At 45.5% G+C, this 13947-nt stretch overlaps 1 protein-coding gene across 3 annotated transcripts in view; it reads left to right on the plus strand.

Moving 5' to 3' along the window:
- LOC119964630 (FYN-binding protein 1) overlaps nucleotides 1-13947 on the plus strand; it is a 196339-nt gene that overhangs the window by 84907 nt on the left and 97485 nt on the right. For all 3 annotated transcript variants that reach the window (XM_038794366.1, XM_038794368.1, XM_038794369.1), the window contains exon 2: nucleotides 10129-11215. In XM_038794366.1, the coding sequence (XP_038650294.1) occupies nucleotides 10129-11215 (1087 nt within the window). The remainder of the gene's footprint in view (nucleotides 1-10128; nucleotides 11216-13947) is intronic.

The raw sequence follows: 13947 nt of genomic DNA on the forward strand, positions 1-13947 counted from the left end.
TCAAAATTTAAAAAGAAAAATTTGGATTAAAGGCAAAAGAATTACTGCAGCTTTTTTAAAAAAAAAGTTCAAAAGCTTAAAAAAATCGTCTGGCACTAGGAGGCAGTGTTGCAGATTTAAGAGTAAACAAAAAAGAAACCGTGGGAGACACTCTGTATCTGCACTGATAAATTTGTTGCAAAATACACCTGCAAAGGGAAGTCAACTGCATCCGAGCAACAAGAGCCTGTGTGTGGGGAGAAAAGATTACTACACAATCTTAAAGCAAAAAAATATTTTAAGAGGTGATACATTTAAAATGGCAATGCACTTAAAGCTGCAACCACAAGAAGAAACAAACAGCGATAAACAAGAAAATTGGAGTAGACCCCAGATGGAGGGCAATTCTCAAAAAAGGTCCACAAGCAATGAAGACCTCAAGGAAGATGCAACAGGCGACCCGAAGAAGGGGGCAATGAGAGACGTGCAGAATGAAAGCAAGTCAACACTTCACCAGAGACAGACCTGACCAACAGGGAAGCCAAGAGTGTGGCTGGAGTTTAAGACAAGTAGAAATGAAGGTACCATTTGTGAAATGTATATGCCCACTAAGAATATGATGGATTCCCTTTGGGAGAAATGCAGAAATTAAAGACTTAGAAAGAGATGAGGAAATATTGAACATGAAGAGGATTCAGCAAAAAAAAATTAAAGCTCTGAAAATACATTAAAGCAAAGAGATGAAATCACTGACAGCAAACCGGGGTGGAAAAAGTTGCAAAAAAATTACAAAATGAGGTTAAGGAGGAGAAATTAATGAGACATGGGACAATGAAGAATAAACTGTATTCCATGAAAAAGCGACTGAAAAATAAGAATGAGTCCAGTGAAGAATTGCATCAGGGAATAGAATAAGATCTTAAAGAAAGCTTGGCAATGAGAAATTAACTGAAGAAGTGAAAACATTTAAATTGGCAGCAGAATCTGCAATTCAAACACACAAAGAAGCTGGGATTACGTGCCGGAACAAGATTGCAGAAAAGGTCACACTAATAGAAAAGCACAAGAACCAATATGATAAAATGGGACTATGAAAAAGATGCTGAATTAAAATGCTGGAAAGAGTTAAAAACTTTATCCCACAACCTAAGGACCAGAAGAAGGCCACAACCATTTCTTCACATGTGATAGACCAAGATTGTGAAAGAACTGTCAAGCCAAAGATTGTGAAAGAACTGTCAAGCCATAAGATTTGTTGTATTCTGATATGTGCCTGCATATATTATTGTGATAACAGAGACCACAAAGGAGGTAGTCAAATTCATTGTTTAAAATAGGAACTTCATAATATAAAAACAAAGTTTAACAAGGAAATGTAACTCAGCAAAACAGTAATAATTGTGAAACCAGGAGCTGTCATAAAACAGGCCCTGCTTACAGGTCACCTCTTGCAGATGGATAAAGCCCGTCCAAAGCTCTCACATGCTCAGAACCCTCAACAGATACCAGTAAAACAATCACATTGGAGAGTGTTAAGTACATAATATGACATGATGTCATAGTATGAAATTTCAGTAGTGAATCAAGTTAGATCCTGGAATTATTGTCTCCCAAGACTGGACCCCTATCGTAACAAGTAGATGGAGAGGAACTGATCATTTGTAAACAAGTGGACTACTTCAGTAGAGTGATGCTCCAGCAGTCAGTGCTGCTGTTAAGAAATGATGTTGAACCTGTAAGCATCAAAATACCTGATTGATGTGTTGGGCACTTTGGATCCGTGAAGTAGACATAGGCCACCAACACTGAAGATGGTTCAACATTATTTTATTAACTCTTATAAAATGCTAGACATACTATTACTGTAGGTTTCCACAATGCTAGATTAACTAGAGACCTGTGCCTGTCCGAACCAGTTGAATCACTCAGCACGCGGTGAGAGTCTGTACTGTAACTGATAAGCTCTTGTGCGCCTGAGAGGCAGCATCCAGAATGAGCGGGAAAAGTGATGCCCTCTGTCTTTATAGTGCGTGTGTTCTAACTGGTGATTGGCTGCGGTGTTTGTGCATGTTGATTGGTCCTAGTGTATGTCCATCAGTGTGTGTATCTGCACCATGATATACTGGTGTATATTATGACACTGATCAACCTATTATATACATAATTGATGACAGCACGGTGGCGCAGTGGTTAGCATTGCAGCCTCATGGCACCGAGGTCCCAGGTTCGATCCAGGCTCTGGGTCACTGTCCTTGTGGAGTTTGAATATTCTCCCCGTGTCTGCGTGGATTTCGCCCCCACAACCCAATAATGTGCAGGGTAGGTGGATTGGCCACGCTAAATTGCTCCTTAATTGCGAAAAAATGAATTGTGTACTCTAAATTTAAAAAAAAATAACTGATGTCTCTGTCGAAGCAAGTAGTAATGGACTGCCTGTGCCAGAAGAGGTGCTGATTATTGCAGTTCCTGTTAATGCCGATCCTGTGGAAGCATCTCAGACTGCAGAATTACATTGCTCTACTAGAAATAGAAAAACCCCTCCAAGAATCTATTTCTAATGGTCCAACTCAGGTACATAATGTTTAATTAGAATTTAAGAATGCGTAAAGCACTTATTGAAGATTGTATAAGGACGTGAAATATTGATTGTTCCTATAAGGCAACACCTCCGAAAAGGGTCAGCTAGCTTGGGGGACCAATTGGGTCTCGAGTGGGAATCAACCCAGAGGGCTGAGTCTTTAAGGAAGTAGGTGCAGATATGTGGCTGCTGTACGCTTCTTATAAATCCTTTTGTGTTTCTAATGAAGCCTGTGACTGTGCATCATTATAGTATCTTTGAGCCTGCATGCCACTAGAATGATACGTACAGCCTGTAAACAATCCCAACTTTTACATTCTCCCTTATAAACTACCATGTTTGTCATGTCTTCCAGTAATTATTCAGTCTTTCTGTAATTACCTTTATGCACGTTGTCTGTTTATTCTTTATTTAAAATTCCTTATACTAGCGACTATGCTGTTCGTTCCGTTTAAATTATCTTTTGAGGCTATCTGTCGTTGGTGTACGGTTGAACATTATATAAATTCAGCACAACAGAGCATGCAGTATTTAACCTTGATGACCTTTGCAGATAATTCTTTCTTTTTTAAACAACAAAAAGGTATTGTTTTATTTCCGTTTTCCTTCCTCCCTCTTTATTTTTTCTCTGCACCATTCTACCCTCCTCATCTTTAGATACTGAGTCATGCTGGTGTCAGTTTTCATCACAGGCAGTCTAAACACGTATTGGCTTTTGACTCTTATCAAAGTGATCAATTTTCATCCAATCAGCCAATATAGTATCATCATATCTATACTTGATGCTTGCTTGTGCACATGTGCAATTTTCTTAGAAATTACTAGATTTTGTTGCAAGTTCTATAGTTGACATATTTTGACCACAGCTAAAGCTGGCAGACCTATCAGATTCCAAGAAGAGAGAGCCCACAGATAAATCTCAATCTTTCACTTCCAGCTGCTGAATTACTCAATACTTCAGAAGATTCGTGACACAATAATGTGTAATCTTTTAGTCATATTGTCGATTTTGTGTTGAATTCTGTTTTAATATAGACAAAATTATGATCATGCGCTGTTTTATGAAAATGCTATTGTTAGCTGCTTTTTCTGAGGCGCTGATTAAGGATTGAATGAACATCATTCGAGCAATTTTATATGATAACTATGTTAAGCTAAGAAGTTCACAAAAGCATTTTTTTTCTTTGGAGGGAGGGATTTGAGTGGAAGGGGGGGGGGTTAGTGGTTATAATTAGGGATGGGGTAACAGGTCACAGGAAATAGGGGGAGGCCAAGGATTGGAGGAAATGGGGAAACTGGTTGGGTGTGAAAAGTCAGAGATTGCAGGCAGTCCAATTGATCAGCACCAGTGTGTTATCAACATACACAGAGGCAGTACATTCCATATCCCAACCACCCATTGCATGAAAAATATTTTCATGTTGCCTTTGCATCTTTTGCCATTGACACTGGAGTGCTGAGCTTGTGGCATTTGAGTGCTACAGTGAGAGTTTGGTGACTGAGGGAGTATAAGGGTTCATTTTTATTTAAAGTCTAGTATTTCTTTTATTTAGTTAATTAACTTAAAAGTTGCTGTTTGGTCTATAAGAAGGTGAATTTTGAATCAGCTTTAAACAAGCTTCTACTTGTACTTACTTGCAGCTGGAGCTTGTTAATTAGTTAATTGCATTAGGCCAGTTTTCAGAGGCTAGAGTCACAGCATAAATAGGAGCTAGTTACAGTGCAGACTTTGTTTGCACTGGAGTGCTGAGCTTGTGGCATTTGAGTGCTACAGTGAGAGTTTGGTGACTGAGGGAGTGCTGAGCTTGTGGCATTTGAGTGCTACAGTGAGCGTTTGGTGACTGAGGGAGTTAGGTGAGGAGGGAGTAAGGTGCTCCTTACATTTCATTTCCTATATTTATCAAAGAGCGTGAAGGGAGCCAGGAGTTTAGAGTACAGCTGACTGGAAGCAGAGTCGGAGGGCGGAGGTCCAGTTGGTCCACGGGGCAGCTAATTCTGTAAAGTAAGAGGGGATGGAGGCTAGGGCAGTTGCATGCTCCTCCTGTAGGATGTGGATGGTGAGGGAAACCACTGGTGTCCCCGCTGACTACCTGCGGGAAGTGCACCCAACTCCAGCTCCTCAGAGACCGTGTTAAGGTACTGGAGCTGGAGCCTGGATGAACTTCGGATCATCCGGGAGGCAGAGGGGGTTATTGAGAAGAGTTACAGGGAGGTAGCCACACCAAAGGTACTGGACAAGAGTAGATGGGTTACAGTCAGGGGAAAGAAAACTAACAGGCAGACAGTGCAGGGATCCCTTGTGGCCGTTCCCCTTCAAAACAAGTATACCGTTTTGGATGCAGTTGGGGGGGATGACCTACCGGGGGAAGGCCCCAGCGGCCAGGTCTCTGGCACTGAGTCTGGCTCTGGGGCTCAGAAGGGAAGGGGGGAGCATAGAAAAGCAATAGTAATAAGAGATTCAATGGTTAGGGGAATAGATTGGAGATTCTGTGGTCGCGAGCGAGACTCCCGACAGGTATGTTGCCTCCCGGGTGCCAGGGCCAGGGATGTCTCGGATCGTTTCTTCAGGATCCTGAAGGGGGAGGGTGAGCAGCCAGAAGTCGTGGTGCACATTGGTACCAACGACGTAGGTAGGAAAAAGGGTGTGGAGGTAATAAACAAGTTTAGGGAGTTAGGCTGGAAGTTAAAGGCCAGGACAGACAGAGTTGTCATCTCTGGTTTGTTGCCGGTGCCACGTGATAGCGAGGCTAGGAATAGGGAGAGAGTGCAGTTGAACACGTGGCTGCAGGAATGGTGTAGGAGGGAGGGCTTCAGGTATTTGGATAATTGGAGCGCATTCTGGGGAAGGTGGGACCTGTACAAGCAGGACGGGTTGCATCTGAACCAGAGGGGCACCAATATCCTGGGGGGGATGTTTTCTAGTACTCTTCGGGAGGGTTTAAACTAATTTGGCAGGGGAATGGGAACCGGATCTGTAGTCCAGCAACTAAGGAAGCCGATATTCAGGACGCCAAAGCACCAGTGGGGAAGGTAACACTGACAAAGGAGAGTACTTGCAGGCAAGCAGATGGGTTGAAGTGTGTATACTTTAATGCAAGAAGCATCAGGAATAAGGTGGGTGAACTTGAGGCATGGATCGGTACTTGGGACTACGATGTGGTGGCCATCACGGAAACTTGATTAGAAGAGGGGCAGAAATGGTTGTTGGAGGTCTCTGGTTATAGATGTTTCAACAAGATTAGGGAGGATGGTAAAAGAGGTGGGGGGGGTGGCATTGTTAATTAGAGATAGTATAACAGCTGTAGAAAGGCAGTTCGAGGGGATCTGCCTACTGAGGTAATATGGGTTGAAGTCAGAAATAGGAAAGGAGCAGTCACCTTGTTGGGAGTTTTCTATAGGCCCCCCAATAGCAGCAGAGATGTGGAGGAACAGATTGGGAAACAGATTTTGGAAAGGTGCAGAAGTCACAGGGTAGTAGTCATGGGTGACTTCAACTTCCCAAACATTGAGTGGAAACTCTTTAGATCAAATAGTTTGGATGGGGTAGTGTTTGTGCAGTGTGTCCAGGAAGCTTTTCTAACACAGTATGTAGATTGTCCGACCAGAGGGGAGGCCATATTGGATTTAGTACTTGGTAATGAACCAGGGCAGGTGATAGATTTGTTAGTGGGGGAGCATTTTGGAGGTAGTGACCACAATTCTGTCACTTTCACTTTAGTTATGGAGAGGGATAGGTGCGTGCAACAGGGCAAGGTTTATAATTGGCGGAAGGGTAAATACAATGCTGTCAGACAAGAATTGAAGTGCAGAAGTTGGGAACGTAGGCTGTCAGGGAAGGACACGAGTGAAATGTGGAACTTGTTCAAGGAACAGGTACTGCATGTCTTTGATATGTATGTCCCTGTCAGGCAGGGAAGAGATGGTCGAGTGAGGGAACCATGGTTGACAAGAGAGGTTGAATGTCTTGTTAAGAGGAAGAAGGAGACTTATGTAAGGCTGAAGAAACAAGGTTCAGACAGGGCGCTGGAGGGATACAAGATAGCCAGGAGGGAACTGAAGAAAGGGATTAGGAGAGCTAAGAGAGGGCATGAAAAATCTTTGGCAGGTAGGATCAAGGAAAACACCAAGGCCTTTTACACATATGTGAGAAATATGAGAATGACTAGAGTGAGAGTAGGTCCGATCGAGGACAGTAGCGGGAGGTTGTGTATTGAGTCTGAAGAGATGGGAGAGGTCTTGAACAAGTATTTTTCTTCAGTATTTACAAACGAGAGGGGCCATATTGTTGGAGAGGACAGTGTGAAACAGACTGATAAGCTCGAGGAGATACTTGTCAGGAAGGAAGATGTGTTGCGCGTTTTGAAAAACTTGAGGATAGACAAGTCCCCCGGGCCTGACTGGATATATCCAAGGATTCTATGGGAAGCAAGAAATGAAATTGCAGAGCCGTTGGCAATGATCTTTTTGTCCTCGCTGTCAACAGGGGTGGTACCAGAGGATTGTAGAGTGGCGAATGTTGTGCCCCTGTTCAAAAAAGGGAATAGGGATAACCCTGGGAATTACAGGCCAGTTAGTCTTACTTCGGTGGTAGGCAAAGTAATGGAAAGGGTACTGAGGGATAGGATTTCTGAGCATCTGGAAAGGCACTGCTTGATCAGGGATAGTCAGCACGGATTTGTGAGGGGTAAGTCTTGCCTTACAAGTCTTATTGACTTCTTTGAGGAGGTGACCAAGTATGTGGATGAAGGGAAAGCAGTGGATGTAGTGTACATGGATTTTAGTAAGGCATTTGATAAGGTTCCCCATTGTAGGCTTGTGCAGAAAGTAAGGAGGCATGGGATAGTGGGAAATTCGGCCAGTTGGATAACAAACTGGCTAACCGATAGAAGACAGAGAGTGGTGGATGGCAAATATTCAGCCTGGAGCCCAGTTATCAGTGCCGTACCACAGGGATCAGTTCTGGGTCCTCTGCTGTTTGTGATTTTTATTAACGACTTGGATGAGGGAGTTGAAGGGTGGGTCAGTAAATTTGCAGATGATACGAAGATTGGTGGAGTTGTGGATAGTGAGGAGGGCTGTTGTCGGCTTCAAAGATACATAGATAGAATGCAGAGCTGGGCTGAGAAGTGGCAGATGGAGTTTAACCCTGACAAGTGTGAGGTTGTCCATTTTGGAAGGACAAATATGAATGTGGAATACAGGGTTAACGGTAGGGTTCTTGGCAATGTGGAGGAGCAGAGTGATCTTGGGGTCTATGTTCATAGATTTTTGAAAGTTGCCACTCAAGTGGATAGAGCTGTGAAGAAGGCCTATGGTGTGCTAGCGTTCATTAGCAGAGGGATTGAATTCAAGAGCCGTGAGGTGATGATGCAGCTGTACAAAACTTTGGTAAGGCCACATTTGGAGTACTGTGTGCAGTTCTGGTCGCCTCATTTTAGGAAGGATGTGGAAGCTTTGGAAAAGGTGCAAAGGAGATTTACCAGGATGTTGCCTGGAATGGAGAGTAGGTCATACGAGGAAAGGTTGAGGGTGCTAGGCCTTTTCTCATTAGAAATGAGAAGGATGAGGGGCGCCTTGATAGAGGTTCATAAGATGATCAGAGGAATAGATAGAGTAGACAGTCAGAGACTTTTTCCCCGGGTGGAACACACCATTACAAGGGGACATAAATTTAAGATAAATGGTGGAAGGTATAGAGGGGATGTCAGAGGTAGGTTCTTTACGAAGAGAGTAGTGGGGGCATGGAATGCACTGCCTGTGGAAGTAGTTGAGTTGGAAACGTTAGGGACCTTCAAGCGGCTATTGGATAGGTACATGGATTAGGGTAGAATAATGGAGTGTAAGTTAACTTCTTAAGGGTAGCACGGTAGCATTGTGGATAGCACAATTGCTTCACAGCTCCAGGGTCCCAAGTTCGATTTCGACTTGGGTCACTGTCTGTGTGGAGTCTGCACATCCTCCCCGTGACTGCGTGGGTTTCCTCCGGGTACTCCGGTTTCCTCCCATAATCCAAAGATGTGCAGGTTGGGTGGATTGGCCATGAAAAATTGTCCAAAATTCTAAATTCTAATTCTAATCTAGGACAAAGGTTCGGCACAACATCGTGGGCCGAAGGGCCTGTTTTGTGCTGTATTTTTCTATGTTCTATAGAAAGGAATATAGGGAAGAAACCGGAGCACCCGGAGGAAACACACGCAGACATGGGGAGAACTTGCAGACTCCGCAAAGATGGTGACCCAAGCCGGGAATCGAACCTGGGACCCTGAAGCTGTGCAGCAACAATGCTAACCACTGTGCTACTGTGCTGCCCTCGTTCTGTCTTTTCATGAGTGGGTACAGTCTCCCTCTTCTCTGTCCAAGTCCCTTATGAATTGAATACCTCTATCAAATCTCCTTGTTTCTCCAAGGAAAACAGTCGCAACGTTTCCAATCTGTCTTCATAACTGAAGTTCGTCATCACTGGAACCGAAACTTGGGTATAATTCCATGCTGCAGCAGACCTTTTACTATCCCACTATTTTTATATACAGGTCCAAAAAGAGAGTAGTGAAGATTACTGGACATGATTAACTAGCAGTAAAAACATTGGTTGACTTTCGTCTGCAATCTGGAGCTGCAGATACGTCAACTGTAGATCATAGAATTTACAGTGCAGAAGGAGGCCATTCAGCCCATCGGGTCTGCACCGGCCTTGAAAGAGCACCCTACTTAAGCACACACTTCCACCCTCTATCTGTAACCCAGTAATCCCAGTAACCTAGCCTTTGAGCACTACGGGCAATTTAGCATGGCCAATCCACCTAACCTGCACATCTTTGGAAGGTGGGAGGAAACCAGGAAACCATAGCATCAGGAGGAAACCCACACAGCAGGGGCAGCAGGGTAGCATGGTGGTTAGCATAAATGCTTCACAGCTCCAGGGTCCCAGGTTCGATTCCCGGCTGGGTCACTGTCTGTGTGGAGTCTGCACGTCCTCCCCCTGTGTGCGTGGGTTTCCTCCGGGTGCTCCGGTTTCCTCCCACAGTCCAAAGATGTGCGGGTTAGGTGGATTGGCCATGCTAAATTGCCCGTAGTGTCCTAATAAAAAGTAAGGTTAAGGGGGGTTGTTGGTTTACGGGTATAGGGTGGATACGTGGGTTTGAGTAGGGTGATCATGGCTCGGCACAACATTGAGGGCCGAAGGGCCTGTTCTGTGCTGTACTGTTCTATGTTCTATGTTCAGACACGGGAAGAATGTGCAGACTCCACACAGACAGTGACCCAACCTGAGAATCGAACCCGGACTCCTGGCGCTGTGAAGTAACATTGCTAACCACTGTGCTACTGTTCCGTCCCACGGGTGTAGTACACCTAGTGGCACTTTATTGAGATCAATGGGACTCCCGAGTTTGGTGTATGGAATGCCAACTTAGCTGATTTCAGACATCCATTAGTAGAAACATTACAAGTGGCGTTGATGTCTGACCTTGTTAAAATAGTTTTACTTTAAATAGACAAATTACTGTTTAAGGTTGGAAAGCCCATTGCATTCGAGCTACAAAAGATAACCATTGTTCTGCTCTTCTTTCCAGGAAGAAGTAATTGATTTTAAAGCTCTCCGAGAAAAGTTTCAAAAATCTGATATAATAAAGGTCAAGCCCAGTGGTAAACAGGTTTCTGAAGCACCTGGCGAACCATGCACTGAATCAGTGCTAAGAAACGTTGACATTTTTGAGACGGTTAATCTTCAAAATGCCGTTGATGAACAACTTCATATAAAATTACCTCATCCTCCTCTTCTACCAAAACCAACAATAGTTCCAAAGCCCGTACTTTTGAAACCTCCTGAGTGGACAAAACCCAGTGTTCCAGTAGAAAGTGGAAGAAGACCTGAAGCTCATATTACCTCGGAAGGCGCATCGGTGGGGATTAGGCCCAACAAACTTCAAAAGCCTGAAAATCAAATATCAGAACCCAGAACTTCAGAAGCTAACGCTCAAAATCAGAAACTGGACACAATCTCGTTTAAAGAAAAATTAAACATATGGGAAAATTCTTTACGCTGCACTATTGAGCCCAGTACACCAGGTGAAAAGATCAAATGCGCTGCGCTCCCTCCCTCATTATTAGGTTCAGGATCAAACTCCTATTCTCCATCTAAGACAACATATTGTGCTGAACCACTTTTCAGGACTGCTTCTTTGACACAATCTATAAAGAAAGAACTGAGTATGGAGCCAGAGATGCAGATATCTGGTGCCATGGATGAAATACCCCCGTCCAAGGAGCCAACCATGCTCATCCAAAGCAGCAATACCTCTAAAAAAATTTATGATTGTGCCCCATCCCTGCCATCAAAAACGTACCTTTCTACACCAGAAATGAATCAGAAAGGGTTCAGACTAGATAACAACAACACTGTCGAATCAGATGTTTCTTCAGCATTGCCAAGGAGGTTCGAAAGGTTAGATCAAGCTAACCATCAAGAACAAAGGTTTCTGATGGAGCCAAGGGAAGGAGCTGCCCATCAGAGAGACTGTCAAGATACATTCATGCAACGCAGGGAGCTCCCATCTATTGAAGTACTGGGACCTCCTCCAGTGAAACCACCCAGATCATTTAAAGTAGACCTCCGCGCAGTACAGAATATCAAAGTGGTCAGTTGCAGTCCAATGGAATGTAAGATCTGCCTATCTCTCCAAAATTCATACTGCTAGATTTTACAAGAACTCGAATACTAATTCATTAATTTTTTTAATGGATTCCAACACCTATCCGTAATATTATTAAATGTAGTATATGGATGCACATTTGCTGGAAATTTGTTATAAGAATCTTCTCACGAGAGAGTTGGATTGGTCTTTGTGTGACACACAAAGTTGCTACTTTGTGAACGCATATCATTCTGTCCACTGAGTTCCCACTGATCACTCAAAATACTTCAGGAAATAATTTTACAACTGCCTTATTTTTTTAGAAAATATTTTATTGAAGCATTTGTAATTTTTACAGTTTAACACTTTAACATTCCTTAAACAACCACGTGGACCGACACATGCAAAAAACCTAAAAACGTCCCCTACTACCACTGCCCTATTTTATAATTACCCGTGTACTAAGTTCCCTATCAATGTCTTACACTACCATGCCTCCCATTTTCTTCCCCTTCACCCCCCCCCCCCCACCCTCCACCCTTACTGCTGACATTCAATTTTCCCTGAAAAAGTTGATGAATGGCTGCCATCTCTTGGCGAACCCCTGAATTCATCCTCTCGAGGCGAACTTGGGCGGGACTCTCCGACCTCCTGCCAGACCGGAGAATCGCCGGAGGGCGGCGTGAATCCTGCCCTGACGCTGGCGGGTTTTTCGACGGGGGTGGGAATCGCATCTCGCCGGTCAGGGGCCGTTGACAGTGCCCCCCCCAGCGATTCTCGGCCCCGTGATGGGCCAAGCGGCCGCCCTCTTTCAGCCTGTCCCGCCGGTGTAAATCAAACAAGGTCCTTACTGGCTCTGCGGGCAGCCTGTGGAGTCCTTGGTGGGGGGTGGGAGGGTGATCTGGCCCCCGGGGTGTCCCACATTGGCTTGGCCTGCAGTCAGGGCCCACCGATCCGCCGGGGGGGGGGGCACTCTTTCCCTCCGTGCTGGTTGCTATAACGGTCTGTCATGGCCGGCGCGGAGAAGGACCCCCCCTACGCATGCGCTGTCAAGACGCCAGTACCCGCTGCCGCTCCCACGCATGCGCCAACTCACACAAGCCAGCGGAGGCCCTTCAGCGCCGGTTGCCAGCCTAGCCCCTGAAAGTGCGGAGGATTCCGCACCTTCCGGGCGGCCCAACGCCAGAGTGGTTCACGCTCCAAATATTGCCAAGTCTGGAGTCGGAGTCACCCTCCCTTCCAGGACCTCTGACATAACATCCGCAAATCCCTGCCAGAATCGCCCAGAACATATGTGCATGATTTGCTGGGCTTCCCTCACAGCATCCGCACCTATTCTCCACTTCTTCAAAAAACCTGCTTATCCGGGTTACCGTCATGTGGGCCCGATGAACCACGTTGAAATGGTCAGGCTAAGTCTGGCACAAGAGTTTGAATGAACTCTCTTCAGAGCCTTTTCCCATAGTTCTATTTCCAGCTCCCCTCCCAACTCTTCCTCCCATTTCCTCTTCACCTCTCTGTTAGGGACTCCTTCTCACTCCATCAATTCCTTATATATCTCTGAGACCCTCCCCAACCCCCGTTTTTGACACCACCTGGTGGAGGTGAGGAAAGCTTGGAACCTGCCTCCGGCCAAAGTCCTGTACCTGTAGGTATCGAAACCCATTCCCACCCGGCAACTCAAACTAGTCCTCTGATGCCTCCAGGCTCGGGAAACCCTCCTGAAGGAAGAGATTCCCAAATCTCTCTATCCCTGCCCGCTGCCACCTCCTAAAGCCCTCATCCAGTGTCGCGTTTTGCAACAGGCCGCTCGGAGAATCGCCGCTCCAGTCGAGCGGCGATTCTCTGGCCCAAATGGGCCGAGCGGCATGCCTAATACGATCGGTTCATGCCGGTGCCAACCACACCTGGTCGCTGCCGGCGTGAACATTGTGTGACCGCTGTGTGTGGGGTTTGTGGGGGACGGAGGGAGGATCGAGCACCATGGGGGTGCTCAGGATTGGTCTGGCCTGTGATCAATCCTCCATGTCTTGCGGGGCAGCGGAGGGGAAGACGGCAACCGCTCATGCGCGGGTTGGCGCCGGCCAACTTGTGCATGCGCAGGTGACGTCATTTATGCGCCGCCGGCCGCATCATTCAGGCGGTGCCGCTTTGACGCAAACGTCAAGGCCCGGCGTGTCAATCTCATAGCCCCCTGGAGGGTGGGAGAATAGGGGGCGAGGAGCGGCCTCCGACGCCAGAGTGAAACACTCCGGGTTTCACTCCGGCGTCGGCACTTTGTTTCCCTTTGGGAGAATCGTGGCCCTGATGTCCGAGATAAGAATTTAGCATTTTTGAATATATAAAAAAGGTACTAATTTCATGCTATAATTACTTCAGTAAGTTGTTTCTGGTGTCTTAAAATGGTATTGTTACTAGATAGTAATTCAGAAACAAAAACAGAAACTACTGGACAATCTCAGCAGTTCTTCAGCACCCGTGGAGCGAAAAAGGAGCGAACGTTTTGAGTCTGGGTGTCTCTTTGCCAAAGCTGGTGACACCTTACATCAGTGGGAGGGAAATGTTTGGAGAGGATTCTTCGAGACGGGATTTACTCCCACTTGGAAATAAGTGGACATATTCACGAGAGGCAACATGGTTTTGTGAAGTGGAGGTCGTGTTTCACTAACCTGATTGAGTTTTTCGAGGCAGTAATGAAGGTGACTGATGAGGGTAGGGCAGTGGATGTTGTCTATATGGACTTCAATAAGACCTTCA

Source organism: Scyliorhinus canicula, chromosome 4 (genome assembly GCF_902713615.1).
Source record: "Scyliorhinus canicula chromosome 4, sScyCan1.1, whole genome shotgun sequence".
Taxonomy (NCBI): Eukaryota; Metazoa; Chordata; class Chondrichthyes; order Carcharhiniformes; family Scyliorhinidae; genus Scyliorhinus; species Scyliorhinus canicula.